At 18.5% G+C, this 19068-nt stretch overlaps 3 protein-coding genes across 3 annotated transcripts; 1 reads left to right on the forward strand and 2 right to left on the reverse strand.

Annotated features, from left to right (window-relative positions):
- Positions 1–339: 339 nt before the first annotated feature.
- On the reverse strand, positions 340–3795 carry PF3D7_1146700 (kinesin-like protein, putative; the record flags this gene model as incomplete). The annotated part of the gene is made up of 9 exons (XM_001348109.2): positions 340–1740; positions 1945–2149; positions 2363–2431; positions 2551–2666; positions 2759–2806; positions 2903–3006; positions 3125–3182; positions 3262–3416; positions 3543–3795. 9 exons carry the CDS (start codon positions 3793–3795, stop codon positions 340–342), a joined length of 2409 nt encoding a protein of 802 aa, XP_001348145.2.
- Positions 3796–4561: 766 nt separating this feature from the next.
- PF3D7_1146800 (conserved Plasmodium protein, unknown function) lies at positions 4562–14289 on the reverse strand (the record flags this gene model as incomplete). Its single annotated transcript, XM_001348110.2, has 2 exons — positions 4562–12888; positions 13050–14289. The coding sequence occupies 2 exons, from the start codon at positions 14287–14289 to the stop codon at positions 4562–4564; spliced, it is 9567 nt and encodes a 3188-aa protein (XP_001348146.2).
- A 3017-nt stretch (positions 14290–17306) lies between these two features.
- PF3D7_1146900 (protein YIPF6, putative) lies at positions 17307–18573 on the forward strand (the record flags this gene model as incomplete). Its single annotated transcript, XM_002585398.1, has 7 exons — positions 17307–17319; positions 17424–17476; positions 17596–17677; positions 17785–17827; positions 17950–18069; positions 18223–18359; positions 18464–18573. 7 exons carry the CDS (start codon positions 17307–17309, stop codon positions 18571–18573), a joined length of 558 nt encoding a protein of 185 aa, XP_002585444.1.
- Positions 18574–19068: the final 495 nt, after the last annotated feature.

Below are 19068 nucleotides of genomic sequence, written 5' to 3' on the forward strand. Positions count from 1 at the left end.
CTTGAAGTATTAATAGCAAAAGTATTATTCGAATTCTATTATATTTTTTATAAATGCTTATTTTGTTTGCTTTTTATGTATAATAGATTTTTGTGATATATATAAGGCAAAAGAAAAAAAAAAAAAAAAAAAAAAAAAAAAAAAAAAAATTGGAAATATAAAAGTATTTATATATATATATATATATATATAATATGGTATATATTTAACTTATAAGAGGTTATATTTAATATATGTTTATATATATATCTATTTATATGTATTGTACAATATAGATGTGTATTATTATAATTTTCCTTTGTAATTTACAATATATATATATATATATATACATACATTTTACTGATTTATTTTTTGATATATAGAGAATATATCTTCATTTATATTTTTGAAATTATGATTAGTGTTTAATAAATTTTCTGTCTTTTTATTAAAATGATTTATGTTATATGTTTCATTTATATTTGTATAATAATAATTGCATAGATTTAATTTCTTGTTTCCATTTTTTATTACTACACTATATTTATTAAGATAAATATTTCTGAGCATATTTGCAAATTTGTTCATTAAATTATATAAGTTATTATTAATAGAATTTATTTCTTGAATATATATTTTTTTTTTATTTAATTCTTTTAATTCTAATTGATATAATATATGAATATCTGAATAAATTCTATTTATATGATCTTCTTTTTTTGATGAATTCATATATATAGAAGAATTAGAAATATTTTCTTGTTCATATAAAATATCCTTTTGATTATGGTTTTTATTTTTGATATGGTTCTTATCAAAGGATGTTATATTACTATTAAATGTAGGGCGTATATTTTGCGACTGCTTCATTTTATCATTATAAATATTATCATTATAAATATTATCATTATAAATATTATCATTATAAGTATTATCATTATAAATATTATCATTATAAGTATTATCATTATATTTTTTTTCATGTATATCACTAGTTAGATTATTCATTTGTGTATTCATTTTGTTATGTGGTTGTTTAGTATTATCATATGAAAATGTAGAAAAGTTGGAATGATTCTTTTCATTTAAATTTTTATTTTGTTCCATAGATGAATTTGATAGATGACTTACAATTTTGTTTGTATCTTTATTTTCTTCATACTTTAAGGTTTTTTTTTTAGAATGTATTATATTATTTAAGTACTCCTTATTATATTTTAGTTGTTTTTTTTTTCTTTTTAATATATTCAAAAGATGATTTTTATGATTTTTTAACTGATCTTTATTTTGTTCTTCAGTTTTTATAAGTTTAATTAAATTGTTAAAAATAGAATTTTTTTGTTTTATCAAATCATTATATTTTTTTCTGATAAGAAATGTAAAACAACTGAACAGTTTATTAATCATAATATCTGTATGATTATTGATATTTTTCATTTTTATTTTTTTCCCTTTATAATAATATAAATTATTATGAAAAGGATTTTTATCATGATGATTTTCATTTTTTTTATTAATGGAATTATATAAATCACAAGTAGAATCATAACTTTCGTAAGAACTTTGTTCAGATGTGTTATTACTCATTTCGTTTTCTGAATTAGAAGAATACTTCTTAGTTTTATTTTTTTTTATTTTCTGTTTTATCATTTTACATCTTTTTGCAAATATTAGACTATTAATAAAGTCGTCTATTTTGTATGTATTCAAATTAAGGCATATCAAAATGTAGTTGAACGAGTTTCCATTTAAACTATTCTGCAGTATTGAAATGGGCATATATATAGGTATGTATATAGGTATGTATATAGGTATGTATATAGGTATGTATATAGGTATGTATATAGGTATATATATATAGGTATATATATAGGTATGTATATAGGTATATATATAGATATGTGTCCATGTATTCATTTATTTATGTAAACATATTTCTGTGATTCCTTTGATTTGTATTACCTTGAGTAACCTTGTCAATTTAGAGTCCCTGTAAGGTATATGTATATTTGGAATATTACTCATATTCATTTTTACTTTTTCATTTCCAGATATTTTATTTTCCATATTTTTCGTAATTTTATTTTTAGTACTTAATGCCATAATGACCCTATTAAGAATTGATAATGTATTATTTATGTTAATCAACTCTTTTTTATTTATCATTCTAAAAAAAAAAGAAAAAAAAAAAAAAAAGAAAAAAAAAAAAAAAAAAAATGTCATAAAAGTCATAAATACATTTGTAGAAGAATATATATATGTAAAAGTATATATTTTATGTTGTCCTTATTTTATATAAAAAATGGAAATGGAATTTATTTGTTTAATATAAATATTTATTCATAATAATGTGTTTTTCCTTTTTTTTTTTTTTTTTAACTCAATATCGTTAAATTTTTCAGATCCAGCTAAATCGATAAAATTGATCTGAGAAATTAATTCTTTTTCTCTAAGGGGACAAGGAAAAAAAAAAAAAAAAAAAAAAAAAAATATACATATATATATATATATATATATATATATATATATATAAATATATGTATGTATGATATATTTTTGGTTGTTTACTTAATGTTTCTATGCTGGTAGACTGTCAACAAACAATGAGATCTCGAAGACACCCGGTTTTTTTTTGTAGAATAAGTTTTTCTGTATTTGAAGCATAAGTCAATTATTTCTTTGACCTACAAAAAATACAAATTAATAAATGAAATAGAAGTGTTGGGTGCATTTTAGTGTGTATTCTTTTTTTTTTTTTTTTTTTTTTTTTTTATACATCTTCTATATTTTTTATTGGTAAGAGTGTTATATTTTCTACATAGGTCTAATATATATAAAAATGAAAAATAAAAAGATTATTATAATATAATATATATGTATGTATTTTATTTTGTGATTATATTATTATTTCCATATTAACATTTCCTTTTTCATCTTCTCTTATTATATTATCATGAAATTGAGAATAATAAGTTATAGTATCATTGGTAGTTGTTGATATGTGATATAATTGAAATAATTTTCCTGTTATGATAAATAAAAAAAAAAAAAAAAAATCAGTAAATAATATATTTTAAAAATGTAACTGTATATATATATATATATATATATATATTTATTTATTTATTTATTTATACTTAACCTAAGTCTCTTATTTTTTCGAGATATATTTCAACAACCGATATGGATATGTCAGTGTCCTGATGAGATATAAAACATATAAATGTATATCATTTTTCTAATTCTCGTAACAGGTGTATGATATTTTGTGTTACACACTTTACTTATATTTTGTAAATCAAAAAGATATTTCAAGGAATAATATATTAATCCATAATTTTGATTTTCTTCTCCTATTTTTCTATCACCATATAAAGTATATGTTTTACCACTATTGGTATTTCCATATGCTAATATTGAACTATTATATCCATCTTGAAAATGAAAAATATAAATATATACATACGGTAAAATATATACATATATATATATATATATTTGCTGATTAATCCTTTTTTATTTATCCGTGAACATTTTTTTATGTCTATTTTCATTTTTACTCATAAAATTGTTTACGAGATTTTTCCCAAGAATATCAAATATCTCATTTTGTTTTACATGTGTATCAAATATATGATTGAAGTTGAAAGTTTTTGTTTTTAATTCATTCATATCATTGTAGCTTTTTTTTTTCTCATATAAATGTAACTGATTATTTTGTACTTTATATATTGTACAGTCTTCATTTATCAAGTTTGTAAAATTTTCCACATTCGGTTTAATTCTAAGAAAAACTTTTATATGTTCATTCATAATGTAGACAGTTCATATAAATATAATAAAGATTACCATATGAATAAATATGAAATATAAATGAATAAATAATTAAAATAATAGAAATATGTATATATATATATATATATATATATATATATATATATATAATTTGTTTACATATGTATTCCTTTCATTTTATTTTTTATTTTATATTTTTGTCATTCATATGTGTTCATATATAGCCGTACATATGTCTTATGAACGAATATTTCTCATTATAAAATAAAAATGAAATTATTTTAAACAAATAAAATATATTACATACTTATTATATATATATATAATTTTTATTGTATTTATTTATTTTTTTATTGATGTGCTTTATTGTATTAAAGTTTATGAGTTGAAAGTTAAATTATTTTGTTTATTATGTACACAAAGACATAATAATAATGATTGCGCATTTATAGCTGAGAATATGGAAAAAAATAAAATGAAATAAAAATATTAATAAATGAAAAAATAATAGATATAAATATAAATATATATATATATATATATATATATATATATATATATATATATATTGAAGATATATGAAAAAAGATATATATGTAAAAAATTGTTTTATGAAATATATATACTCATATTTCATATTTTATATCAACAAAATATATAATATAAAGAATATACTTATGCTTCGTTGCATAATTAAATAGGGATATTTTTTGTATAAGTAAAAAATAGATATGAACATAATAATATATATATATATATATATATTATTTTTTTTTTTTTTTTTTTATTGTTCATTATATGTATTTGTATTAATATTGTCAGACAAATATTTCAAGTCTATATTATTGTGATTTACTAATAAGTCATTTGTTTGATGAAAATCATTAGAATAATTCGTATTAATAAATGTATTAGAAATATTTATAAAATTTGTATTTCCCTCAAGTAATTGAGATATACTTAAATTATTATTAGAAGATGTATTTTCATTATAATTATTTATTTGTTGTTTTAGATCTTGTCCTATGTTGTTGTTATGAATCATGGTTTGGTATTTGGATTCATATATATTGAAATTATTATTATGATTGTTACTATTATTATTAGGAATTTCATTGTTAGCCCTATTATAATAATAATTATTGTTTATATTACTGTATAATTTATTATTCATATGATCATTATGACTAATCATATTATTTCCATTAATATCTGTAGTATTAATATAATTATTATTGCTTAAAAAATTGTTTTTATGAAGACCATTCACAAGGTTATTATGATAATTTACTTGATTGAATTGAAGATGGCTGTTAAGTAGATTTTGTTTTTCATCATTGTACTGATTTATAGGGTTAATATTATTTTTATTGTTTAAACTATTTATTCTGTTCATATTGTTCATATTGTTCATATTGTTTATATTATTTATATGGTTTATATTATTCATATTGTTCATATTGTTCATAGTGTTTATATTATTTATACCGTTTGTATGATTTATACCGTTTGTATGATTTATACCGTTTACATTATTTATACCGTTTATATTATTTATACCGTTTATATTATTTATACTGTTAATAGTATTCATATTTTGTGTAATTTCTATATTATTTATACTTTCTGTTTTATTCATACCATTCATATTAATTGTGTTGTTCATCCTATTTTCACCATCCACACTTTTTATGCTAGTCATACTATTTATACTTTCTATATTACTCATATTACTTATATTTTTTATATTATTTATATTTTTTGTATTTTTTCCATTTTGAACATTTTTTGTATTATTCATTCGATTAGGAGTTTGTTTTTTTCCCTTCCCCATATTCTTACCTTTAGCCTTATTATTACTATTGTTTTTATGGTTATCATTATTATTATTATTATGGTTATTCTTATTATTGTTATCATTATTATTGTTATCATTATTATGGTTATTCTTATTATTGTTATCATTATTATTGTTATTGTTATTATTATTATTATTATTATCATCATCGTTATTTTTATTTTTATTATTATTATCATCATTATTATTATTATTATCTTCTTGTTTTTTGTTTTCATGGTTTTGTTCATCACCATTCGGGAGGACATCATAATTATCATAATCCTTTTCATCTTTATATGTTCCCTTTTTTTGTGTATCATTAAATTTTCTTTTTTTTTTATATTTACAAAGTTTTTTTGTTAATTTTATAATTTTATTTTTATCATTAAAGAATTCACTTATATGTTCTTTATAATAATGTAAAACTGTTTTATCAATGTCTATCATTCTTTTTCTTTTTGTTGTTCTGGAGCTAGCTACATTTTTACTGAATCTAGTTTCCATTAATTTCAAATTAATAGAATCTATATCGATTCCTTCATCATGTGTATATTTATTTATTTCATTCATATTTGAATAATTATATTTTAAAAAGGTCCCATAACTTCCATTACAACATCTAGGTACCCATAATAAATCATGAGAATTGGTTTTATTATGTATAATATCAATAATACTAATATAAAATTTTACTTTCCCGAATAAATATAACATAGAAAAACTTGATTTATTTTCTTCAAAGGTTTTTTTTTCTCCTTCGTTTATATCGATTGAGTTTAGACATTCATTTAAAGTAATATCATCATGACATATTTTTTGTGAACCTTCCATATTATAAAAAATGTTATTATTATTATTATCTCCATTATTATTATTATCTCCATTGTTATTATTATCTCCATTATTATTATTATCTCCATTATTATTATTATCTCCATTATTATTATCTCCATTATTATTTTCTTCCTCATTATTTTGTGCCTCCTTATTTTCTTCCTCATTATTTTCTTCCTCATCATTTTCCTCCTCATCATTTTCCTCTTCATCATTTTCTTCTTCATCATTTTCTTCCTCATTATTATCGTTTTCTTTATCCTTCTTTATACCCAACACGCCTTCTACATTATTAACATTATCTTTATATGAATTTACCAAGTTAGAAACATATTCTCCTTGAAAATTTTCTTTATTTATTCCTTGATTAAATTCACTCGCATGTAGCATAGCTTCAGAACCGTTTGAATAAGATAAAGGTTGTTGGAAGACATTATTTTTAAACGTTCTGAAATTTTGTACATTATAATTATTTGTATAATCGTTCATGTTATTATTCATTATATAGCTAGCATTATTCATGTAATTAATATATTTTTGTTCATAATTTTGATTATATATAGATGAAGAATTATAAAGATTTTCTTTTTCTTCACTTTTATATAACATATTCTTTGGCGCGATATATTCATTGTTATTTTCATAAACATTAATAGAATTGATGTTATCATAATTACACCCATTGTTATGGTTAGATATGTTGATATATTGTTCTTTATTCATACTATATAAAATAGGCATATTAGTAACATTTTGATCATTTGATATGTTTATCTTATTATTTTCAATAAATTTTTGATTACATGTTATATGTTTAAAACTAGTATTTGTCTCTTTTTGTATTTGTTGGTTCATCATATGTATATGTTTATTATACTGATTTTCATATAGGAAGGGTTGATAATTGTTATGCATCATTATATTATTATTATCATTATTATCATTATTATTATTATTATTATTATTATTATTATCATCATCATCATTATTATTATTATTTTTAATTTTTGAGTGGTAATATGTTTGGTTTATAGAATTGTTATTTAAAATATGCATATTGTTTTCATTTCCTGCATCTTTCATATCATCTATGTTCATAAAATTTGTTGCACCTTCTGTATACTTTTCATTCATATAAAAATTTTTATTACTATAGTTATAATAATTGTTGTACATGTTATTATTATTATTATAATTATAGTAATTGTTGTACATGTTATTATTATTATAATTATAGTAATCGTTGTACATGTTATTAATATTGTTATCATAAATTTGGTTGTTATTATTATTATAAATAATATTATTGTTATTACTATTGTACATGTTCATGGGATGTTGGTTAAGCTTTGTTGCTACATCATTAATCATATGAATGTTATCATTTTTATGATGACACATGTTATTATCAGAATATTCTTTATTAAATGAATATGTATTATTATTCATATATGAGTTATTATATATATATGAACTATTATTAGTTAACTCTGTGTTATTTATATATTGATTATTATTTGTATAACAAAAACCATTTGTATATTGTTGTATATGAGAATAATTCTTATCATAATTTGATATATATTCTATGTTACTTTGATTGTATTCTGCATGAGAGTTATTTGAATAAAAGGATTCATCTTGCATATTATTATTTCCATCAAAGTAATAATTATTATTATAATTATCATTATAATTATCATTATGGTATGCTTCTACATTTTTATCATCATCGTTATGTAATGCTTCTTTATTTTTATCATCATCGTTATGTAATGCTTCTTTATTTTTATCATCATCATTATGAAATGTTTCTTTATTTTTATCATCAACATTATGAAATGCTTCTTTATTTTTATCATCATCATTATGAAATGCTTCTTTATTTTTATCATCATCAATATGGTGTGCTTCTAAATTTTTTTTATTATCATATTGATTAGAAAATGATTCGTTGATATTTCGTAAAAGAGATGATGAATTGTGATTACCTACAACTTGTAAACTTTCTTCATGATATGCATTATAATTTGTATGTATGTTGTTATATATATATTTATTTGGATCTACAAAAATGTTCTGATTAATATTATTAGGTGAGCAATCATTTGATATAATATTATGTTTAAAATGTGGTGTAGAATTTGTTGTCATATCTTTATTGATGTTATTTGTTTTCATAATATCGATATGAGAATTATTTAAGTGAATATTATCATTATTAATATAATAATAATAATAATTATTATTATTATTATGATTATTATGATTATTATTTTTTAGTGTTATGAAATTTTTTTCACATGATAATATATTATCCGATTTATATTGTGTATGTACATTTATATATAGATTTTCATTTTCATTTTCATTTTCATTATTGTTCATATTATTTATATCATTTTGTATAACATTATTATCATTAATCATTTGGGATGTATTGTTTATTACATTTTTATTCTTGTTTTCTTCATTTTTATTATGTTGCTCATTTGTGTTGATATTATTTTGATATTTTTCCTTTAAAGTGGTAGGGGTCATAAATTTATTAGAGTTAATATTTATATTCATATCTCCATCATGATTTGTTTGAGGGTTTTGATTATTTATAATGTTATTTTCTTGAGTTGTATTATAATGAACATCTCTATCATGTTCCACTTGAATTCTTTGACCTTTTATTTCATTATCGTTTCCTTTTTTTATTATTTCTTTTTCCATATTATTCATTTTTATATGTTCCATATTTAAATAATTTGTGTACATGTAATCATTTTTTTTTGTTGGAACACCTATTGAATTGTTCATGTTATTTATCTCACTTTTTATATATTTTACATATGTGGAATGTGTCTCGTTTTTGAATGAGTGTAGATTTTCCGTATTATTTTTTATTAATTGTTGTGAATTTGTAGAACTATAATTATTATGATAATTATAATCATATATAAAATTCATATTAGAAGCATGATTCATTTGTTTTATTAGTTGTTTGTCTTCATCATTATATTTATTTAAAGGTACACTTAAATGATTATTTGAGGATACATTTGTTATATTCTCTTTATCATCTTTTGTATTATGAAAATAATCTGATCTGTTTTTATTTCCATTAATTTCTTTTAATTCATATATATTGTTATTGATGAAGATATTTATATTATCTTTTTTTTCTTCTTCTTTTTTAATTTCATTATTTAATTTGATTAGAAATTTGGTATCTGATTTATTTTTTTCTAAGGAGTCCTTTTTTATAAGTTCATTAGTAAAATATTCTTCAGTTGAATTCATTAAATTTTCTCCTTCAGTAATTATTATATTATTTTCATTTATCATACTTTCATTCATATTATAGTAATTTTTTTGAACATGTGATGAATTATTATGATTATTACATATAACTATGTCATTATTTTTATTATATGTATTATCATTTTCATTATCATTTTCATTATCATTATCTTTATCATATTTTGTTGTTAAACAGTTGTTTTTTTCGATATCTATTTTGTTTGATTTTTCCCATTGGAATTCGTTTATTTTATGTCTATTAATATTTTCTTTTATATTTATGTTGATATTGTTTAAGATGTTGTTTGTGTCATGTTGTTGTTTTGATATGACATTATTTGAGTTGGTAATCTGGTTTTTATTTCTTTTAAATGTTTCTACAGTATTGGTTTTTATTGATTCATTATTACTATTTTGTTCGGCCTTTTGTTCGACATTTTGTTCAACATTTTGTTCGACATTTTGTGCAACATTTTGTTCGACATTTTGTTCGACATTTTGTGCAACATTTTGTGCAACATTTTGTGCAACATTTTGTTCAATATTCTGTTCGATGTTCTGTTCGATGTTCTGTTCACTGTTCTGTTCATTGTTCTGTTCATTGTTCTGCTCTGTGTGCTGTTCGTATCCCCCTTTTTTGTGGTTATATATGCTTGTTTTATTGTTGGTGTGTGGGCTTCCTACATTTTCTGAAGTAGTATTTATTTTGTAAATGTTATCATGATTATATTGCATACTTTTTTTTTTTGTATAGAAATCATTATTATTTTGAAATGTGTAGGAACTTATATTATTATTTATATTAGAACTATTTATAAGATCTTGATTACAAAAGGTTTCCTTATTTTGTGTATTATCACAAGAATTATTTAAATTTTCATATTCCACATTATTATCCTTTTGATTGATATGATCATTGATAATATGTTTATATATTATTTTGTTTTTATTAGAATTATAAGTATTATTATCCAGGGGGATGTTATTTGATGTATTCATTAACATCATGACATTATTATTAAAATTATTGGTGTTTTGGTTTATAGAATTGTAGGTATATTCCTCTACTTTTTTACATATTTGATGATTATGAATTTGTGAATAACTAGAAGGAATATTATCATTTTCATTTTTTCTATTTAAATTATTTGATTCTGTTAATATGTTATGATTTAAGTTGTTGTTATAATGAAATGTATTAATAGGCAGAAAATTATTTGAATTTACAACTTTATGAGGATCTGTATTAATATGATTAAATGAATTGTTTTGTCTTTCATCATTTTGATATATATTATATAATTTTTTTTGTTCTGTATTTTGAATGTTATCATATATATTGTAAGGATTATGAAAATTATTATGTAGAATGTAATTATTATGGTAAGAATTATGAAAATTATTATATGTAACATAATTATTGTTGTAGGCACTGTTATTATATGAAATGTTCATATTATTGTATATATGGTTAGCATTATTTGGATAATTGTATGTATTATATATATTATATTTATATTCTTTTGTATTGTATCCACATGGAATACAAAAATAATTATTATTATTATTATTGTCATCATTGATGTTATTATTGTTATCAAGTATTATATTGTTGTACATAAAATTTACGGAAATCTCCTTATTATGTTGAAAAGAATTAAGTGTATTATTTTGTGATATATCAGAAGAAGTAATATACTTGGAATATGAATTATCATTAGTGTCTTCAATAGAAGAAATGGTATCATTTAATAATTCTTTATTTTTAATTTCTTTAATATTATGATTTTGTTGATCATTTTTTTCTTTTATTTGTTCGTTTAGATTATTTTGGATATTATTGTTTATATTATGATTTTGATGATTTTGATATTTTGGATTTAACGCAAAATAGTTTTTATTTTTATCGCTTTTATTTAATGTTATATGACTACTATTACTGTCATCATCATTACTATCATCATGATTGATTTCATTATTATCCTCATTTTTATTATTTGGTATAGATAAATTATTTATTTGATCATTGTTAATATTATTCATGATAGGATTATTATATAGAATGTTTGTATTTACATTCATATGATTTTTATATAAATTATTTTGAATATAAGAATGGTTATCTAAATGATTTAAATGATTCATATTATTAAATATATTGTTATGTTTATTAATGGATATATCATTAATGTTATTATTTATATTTTTGTTAAAATTATTACATGTTGTATGGTTATATATATTACTGTCCATATTATTTATATTAGGGAAATTATATGAACTTGTAAAATTATTTACATTCAAAAAGTTATTCGTATTTTTTGAAGTATTATATGTTTGTAGAGGGTTCCTTTTTTGAGAATCCTCAGTAAAATAAATATTATTTGTATATAATTTGTTTATGCAATTATTCAAATGGTTATTACTGTAATTATCATTATTATTATTATTGTTCATATAATCAATTATATTATTATTTTCTTTCATGTTGCTTTGATTTACGTTCATATTATTTAAATCTGTAATATTATTAATATGGTTGTTATTTATATTATTATGTATATTATCATTATTCATAATAATACTGGAATGCTCAAGAGAGGAAGAATTATTCAATTCTTTTTCATTTTTATAATTATTATGATAATAATTATTATTATTACTATTATTACTACTACTACTATTATTAGTAGTAGTATTATTATTACTATTATTATTATTGCTATTACTATTACTATTATTATTGCTATTGGTATTATTATTACTATTACTATTACTATTGCTATTACTATTAGTATTATTATTACTATTACTATTACTATTACTATTATTATTATTATTACTATTATTATTATTATTACTATTATTATTATTATTATTATTATTACTATTGTTTTTGTTTTTATCTTCTTTTGATTTATATAGATACAAAGGTGTCTTGATTATATGCTTGAATGTAATGTGTCGATCGGTATTTATTTGTATTTTTCTTATAATACTAACACTACATTTTTTCCCACTCCCGTATATATTTCCATTATTTAGAATAAATACATGTAAATAATTGTCGGTATCTTCTTTTTTTACTCCTAAGCATATACAAATACACCTGTGAATATTGTACAAAGTCATGCCACTGTGAATACCTAAAAATTGTGATTTAAAAAAAAAAAAAAAAAAAATATTAAAAAATAATGAATATAAATATTATACGTATATACACACACAAATATATTATATGCATATATATATATATATATATATATATATATATATATGTATATATATTTTGATTTTTCTGTGTTACCTATATATCGGCAAATATATTTATTGTTTAATGTAGTGCATATTTTCAATTCTATAATATCATATTCATTAATGTTTTTATAAACACGTAAATGTGTATCCAATTCTGGAGAGTATATATTGTTATTGTTATTGTTATTGTTATTGTTATTGTTATTGTTATTATTATTATTATTATTATTATTATTATTATTATTATTATTTGTTTCATTTTTAATATTTTTCATAGAATGATCAAAATTATTGTTAGGGTTATAATTATTTTGTAGACTGGTTGAATGTACATTATTTAAATGATATGTATTATTCATGTTGTTGTATGTATTATTTAGTTCAGGATATATATTATTCATATGTACATTATTGCTGTTCAAATTATTTGGGTTAATTATATTTCTATAATCATTATTTGGATAACTTCTTGTTTCTTCTAAATTATTTTTATTGAGCATATTATAATTAAAGTATTTATTATTACTATAACTATTAATATTGTTATTATGATGGTTGTTATTTATATCTTGGAATAAATTATATATTTGATTCCCCCTGGGAGATGCATAATATGTATTTAAATATTTATCATTATTATTTTCATTATTATTATTATTATTATTATTATTATTATATAATGATGTACTACCAAATTTATCATCAAGCATGTACTTATTTTTTATGTTATTATCAAAAATGTTTGTTTGATTTATATAGGGAATATTATCATTTTTTATAAAACTCTGATAATAATTAGTATAAAAGTTCGGATGATTATTAAATGTTTGCGTCCCCGTTTGATAACTACTTACTGCATGTTCTATAGAAAAGTTAAACTGTTCAATAGCCGGAAAAAATGTAATGTTTTCGTTTTTTATTTTTTTTATTTTTTCTATAATACATTCCACATAAGGCATTAAAGAAGGATACAAAATTAATGCTTTAGTTAAAAAATTGGAATATATAAATGTTTTATACAGTTCATCTTTACTGAACTTTTTGAAATGTATACATTTATCTATGTAAAAATTAGTGTTGATCAATTTTATTAATTTTCTTTTTATTTCATGATCATCTTCTTCCTTAATCTTATCATTTTCATGAAGATGATTTTTGGTTTTATAAGAGTAATTAATTTTGAAATCATCAAAAGATTTGTACAATATAATATTATTATTGTTTATATTATCTTCCTCTTCATTTTTATTTAATATAATATCATTTTTATCTTCTTTTCTATCACTCATTTTTTTTTTTTTTTTTTTTTTTTTTTCTTCTTCATAAAAAAAAAAAAAGTAAAGAACAATATATATGTTATAGGAATAAAGAGTTGTGTTAAATTATATATAGGACATACAAAAATAAAAGATAGAAAAACAAATAAATAGAAATATATAAATATATGTAAAAAATGTACTGTAAAAAAATAAAATAAATAAAATAATAATAATCAAAACGGACGTAATTTTTCCTGTATGTATCTATACATTCACATGTATGTATTGTATATATATATATATTATATATATCTATACATTTACACTTATATAAATATATGTGAAAACATAGACTTATGTAAGTATATTTATACATTTATACTTATATAGATACATGTATACATTCACATGTATATATATGTATGTATGTGTATACATTTACACATATATAGATATATGTATACATTCACATGTATATATTTTTATTGGTAAACATTTTAATATTTTTTATTTTATAGACGAGAAGGATAAGTGAATATATCCATGGAAGATTTATATGTAAGTATATATATAATAATATTTAAATATTATGTATATGTATAAACATTTAGACATGTAATTTTACTTATATAAGAAGGAATATATATATATATATATATATATATATATATATATGTATAATCGTACAGTTAACGTATTCTTATATTTTATATAAGAACTTTGTAAAAACAATACAACATAAGCGATATTGTATAAAGAGGCAAAGAAAAAGAAAAAAAAAAAAATTATTCTTAAAAAAATTATTGTCTGAATGATATTAGAATAAAGAAAATTTTTTATTTTTGCAAATAAAAAGTATTAGAAGAAAAAATTAGAAAATATAAAAGAATAATGAATTATATATTTTCATTTATATCTATAATTTTTATATATTATACCATGTTGTTTTATTTTTTTATTTTTTTATTCTTTTATTTTTTTGTTCTTTTATTTTTTTATTTTTTATTTTTTTATTTTTTATTTTTTTGTTCTTTTATTTTTTTATTTTTTTATATTTTTATATTTTTATTTTTTTATTTTGTTTTTCTTAATTTTACTTTTTTTATAATTTATTCTTTTATTTTTATTTATTGATACACGTATTTTTACACATATTTATTTTTTTCTTTTAAATAATATATATATATATATATATATATATATATTTTATATAATATGTGTATATACAGTTGCGTGAGAATAATAAGAAAAAAGAAGGAAATAAAAAGAAATAAAAAATATGATCTTTATTGTTAGTATATTTTACCATTATTCATCTATATTCTGAAAATAGATCAAGTTCATATTTATTTTATAATTTTTTTTTTTTTTTTTTTTTTTTTTTTTAGATAACCGAGATGCGTTATATGAATTACTATTTATTTATAGGACAAGATCATTTTTAGCTCAAAAGAAAAATAAAAAGGAAAATAAAAATAAATAAATATATATATATATATAGATATATATATATTTATATATATATATGTGTGTATACTTACTATTGAATAATATTTCACTTTATATATATGTGAAGAAAAACAAAAATTTGATCCTTTTTTGTATTCCCTTATTTTTATATTTTTATTTTATTCCATTTCTACATAACGTTACTTTAGAAAATGGATTTATTTGGAATTTTAATTTTTTATTTTTTATAAGGTACTTTTAAAAAAAAAAAGTTGAAAGATGCTCAGTTTTTTTTTTTATTTTTTTGCAAAATAATATATTTATATTACAGCTATTTGTTGTCCACTTCAATATTTTCAATGTGTGCATTTTTTATTGGAAGGGAACAAAACATTAAAATGAAAATATGAATAAATACATAATGATATTTTCATGTCTAGTATTTAAATAATTTTAAAAAAATAAAAATAAAAATAAAAATAAAAAATTAAGGCATAAGAATATTTAATTAAGTATACTTTTTCAATATAATTCATGTGTTTATATATATATATATATATATATATATATATATATATATTTTCATAAGAAATAGGGAACATAAAAATAATACACCTATATTTTTATTTTAAATAATAAAAAAAAAAAAAAAAAAAAATTACTTAGTATTTATTCGTAAGTATTACGAAAGGTCATATATTATATATGTAAATATATGTTTTATAAAAATGATATGAGCGAATATAAACATTTGTTATTATTTACCTATCAAAATTTAAATAAACATTTTAATCTTTTTTTTTGCAAAATGAAAAAAAAATCTGCTATTATATTATCATTTCTCATTAAGACGAAATAAAAGAAAAATTCGAAATTATAATCTTAATTAACGATTAAAAAATATATATATATATATATATATATATATATATTTATATCTATATATTAATTATATTATTCCAATAATCTTCATATAAGTTCAAAAAAAAAAAAATGAAATAAAATAAAGTACATATATGTAAAAGTAGTAAAAATACATTTGTCATATAAATATTTAAATGTTCTCGTAAAATATGAAGAAGAATAATGTTAAAATAATGTAATTTAAAAAAAAAAAAAAAAAAGAAAAAAAAAAAAGTACAATTTTATATGACACTAATATAATATTATATATAACATATTTGTTTATTTTTATTTCTTAAGAATATTGTTATATATTTGCTTAAGATCATTTTAAGTAAACAAAAAAAAAAAAAAAAAAAAAAAATTATTATAAATAAAGGTATGCGTGATATTTAAGTCAATATAAGGCCAAAAAAAAATAAACTTGCCAAAAAAAAAAGAAAAAAAGAAAAAAAGAAAAAAAAAAAAAGAAAAAAAGAATTATGATGGCATAACTAATGTATAATATATTTAAAATGTTTATATTATATATTATGTAGCCTACTTTTTTAAAAATAGTAATATGATAAATAATAAAAGAATTCATAAAATAAAATTTATATATAATAAAATAATAGTAATAATATATATATATATATATATATATTATATTCCTTTTAAGAGATAATTTCAATATAAACAGAAAAATAGGGAATATGACAAGAAACGGTAACAAATAAAATAAGATATTCATTAAAAGGATTTTATTTCGTTTTTAAAATGCAATGAATTTTTTCCTTAATAAATAAATAAAATTATAATTTTTTTTTTAGTACCTTTAACAAATTATGAATTTACCATGGATGAACCAGTGAAAGACACTGTGGTTTGAACATTGAAATAAAAAAAGAAACATAAGCATATGTTTGTGTATGCATATGAACTTGTATTTGTTTTATTATTATTATAATTTTTTTTTTTTTTTTCAATATATTTTGATCACAGATAAGAGACGCAAAGAGCATTTATAAAAAAATCTTATATGTATGTTTTCATCAATATGATGACGAAAATACAATAAAAAAATGTAATATAGGAATATAAGAAAAAAGTGTTCAAACATTTTGTAATGATAGTAAATATATATATATATATATATATATATATGTATATTTTTTTTTTTTTTTTGTCAAGGGGATTTATGGGGATCTTTTATAGTATATATAACCTTATCAATGTAAGGAAAAATATATCTTAATTTATTTTTATTTGCCCCCATATATATGAAAAATATTGATAAATATTATAATATAATTTATATATTTTGTTTCTTTTTTGTTTATTCCTTTTTTTTTTTAGTTGTATATTTTTGGATAATGAAATTGTTGATAAGAAGAATACCTTTGGTTATTTTTTTGTTTTCTTTTTTATTGGTCATATTTTAGTATCCTTAAATTTGTCTTTATTGCATATAAATATGTAAGAACAAGAATTATTGATATACTTTTTATTTGGAATTTTAAATGAAAATAAAATTTGTAGTGGTTATATTGGGTAGTGGTACATGGTATATATATAATATATTTGCTTGAATAATATATATATTAATTTTTTTTTTTTTTTTTTTTGTAGACCATTTTTTCAGTCTTTATGCATTATTAGTTATTCATTATTTCCTTTGATACTTTCTTCGTTCCTTAATTTATTTATCTCAACACATGTTTTACGCTTATTATTTTGCTTGTTATCAATAGTTTGGTCATCCTACAGTAAGACAAAAAATAATAAATAAATAAATAAATAACTATATATATATTATATATATAATTGTCAAATTTGTTTTTTTTTTTTTTTTTTTTTTTTTTTTTTCAAGATTGTATTTTAATTTTAGCAAGGTTTATAAAAAGTAACAGGTTACTTATTTCATTTTTTCCTATTTGCTTATTACAACTTTTTTTAGCTAGTTTTTTATTGATTAAATAAATTTAACCCATTTTATAATTATTACCACTATATATATATATATATATATATATATAATTTTTTTTGTTTTTATATATATTTATTTAATATAAGTATGTTTACCAATTTTTTAATTAATTTTGTTTTTTCATGTTCATAAATTTATTCTGAAATATATAAATTTTGAAGAATAAAAAGAAAAAATAATTAAAATAAATTTAATGATTAAATTATTATCACATAAAATTAAGATAGTTATTGGAAGAAATGGAAAATGAAATTGGAATAATAAGAATATATAGATGTGGTGTCTTTTAATATATAGCCTATCCTATTATATATATATATATATATATATATATATATATATAATATATTGAACACAATGTTTTTATAGGACAATGATTAGATATATTATGTCTTAGAATTATACAAGGATAAAAATAATTTAAAAATACATGTGATCATTTATTTTTCTTTCACAAATGTTACGAGGGAATTTATAAAATGATGGAT

This window comes from Plasmodium falciparum (genome assembly GCF_000002765.6).
Source record: "Plasmodium falciparum 3D7 genome assembly, chromosome: 11".
Taxonomy (NCBI): Eukaryota; Apicomplexa; class Aconoidasida; order Haemosporida; family Plasmodiidae; genus Plasmodium; species Plasmodium falciparum.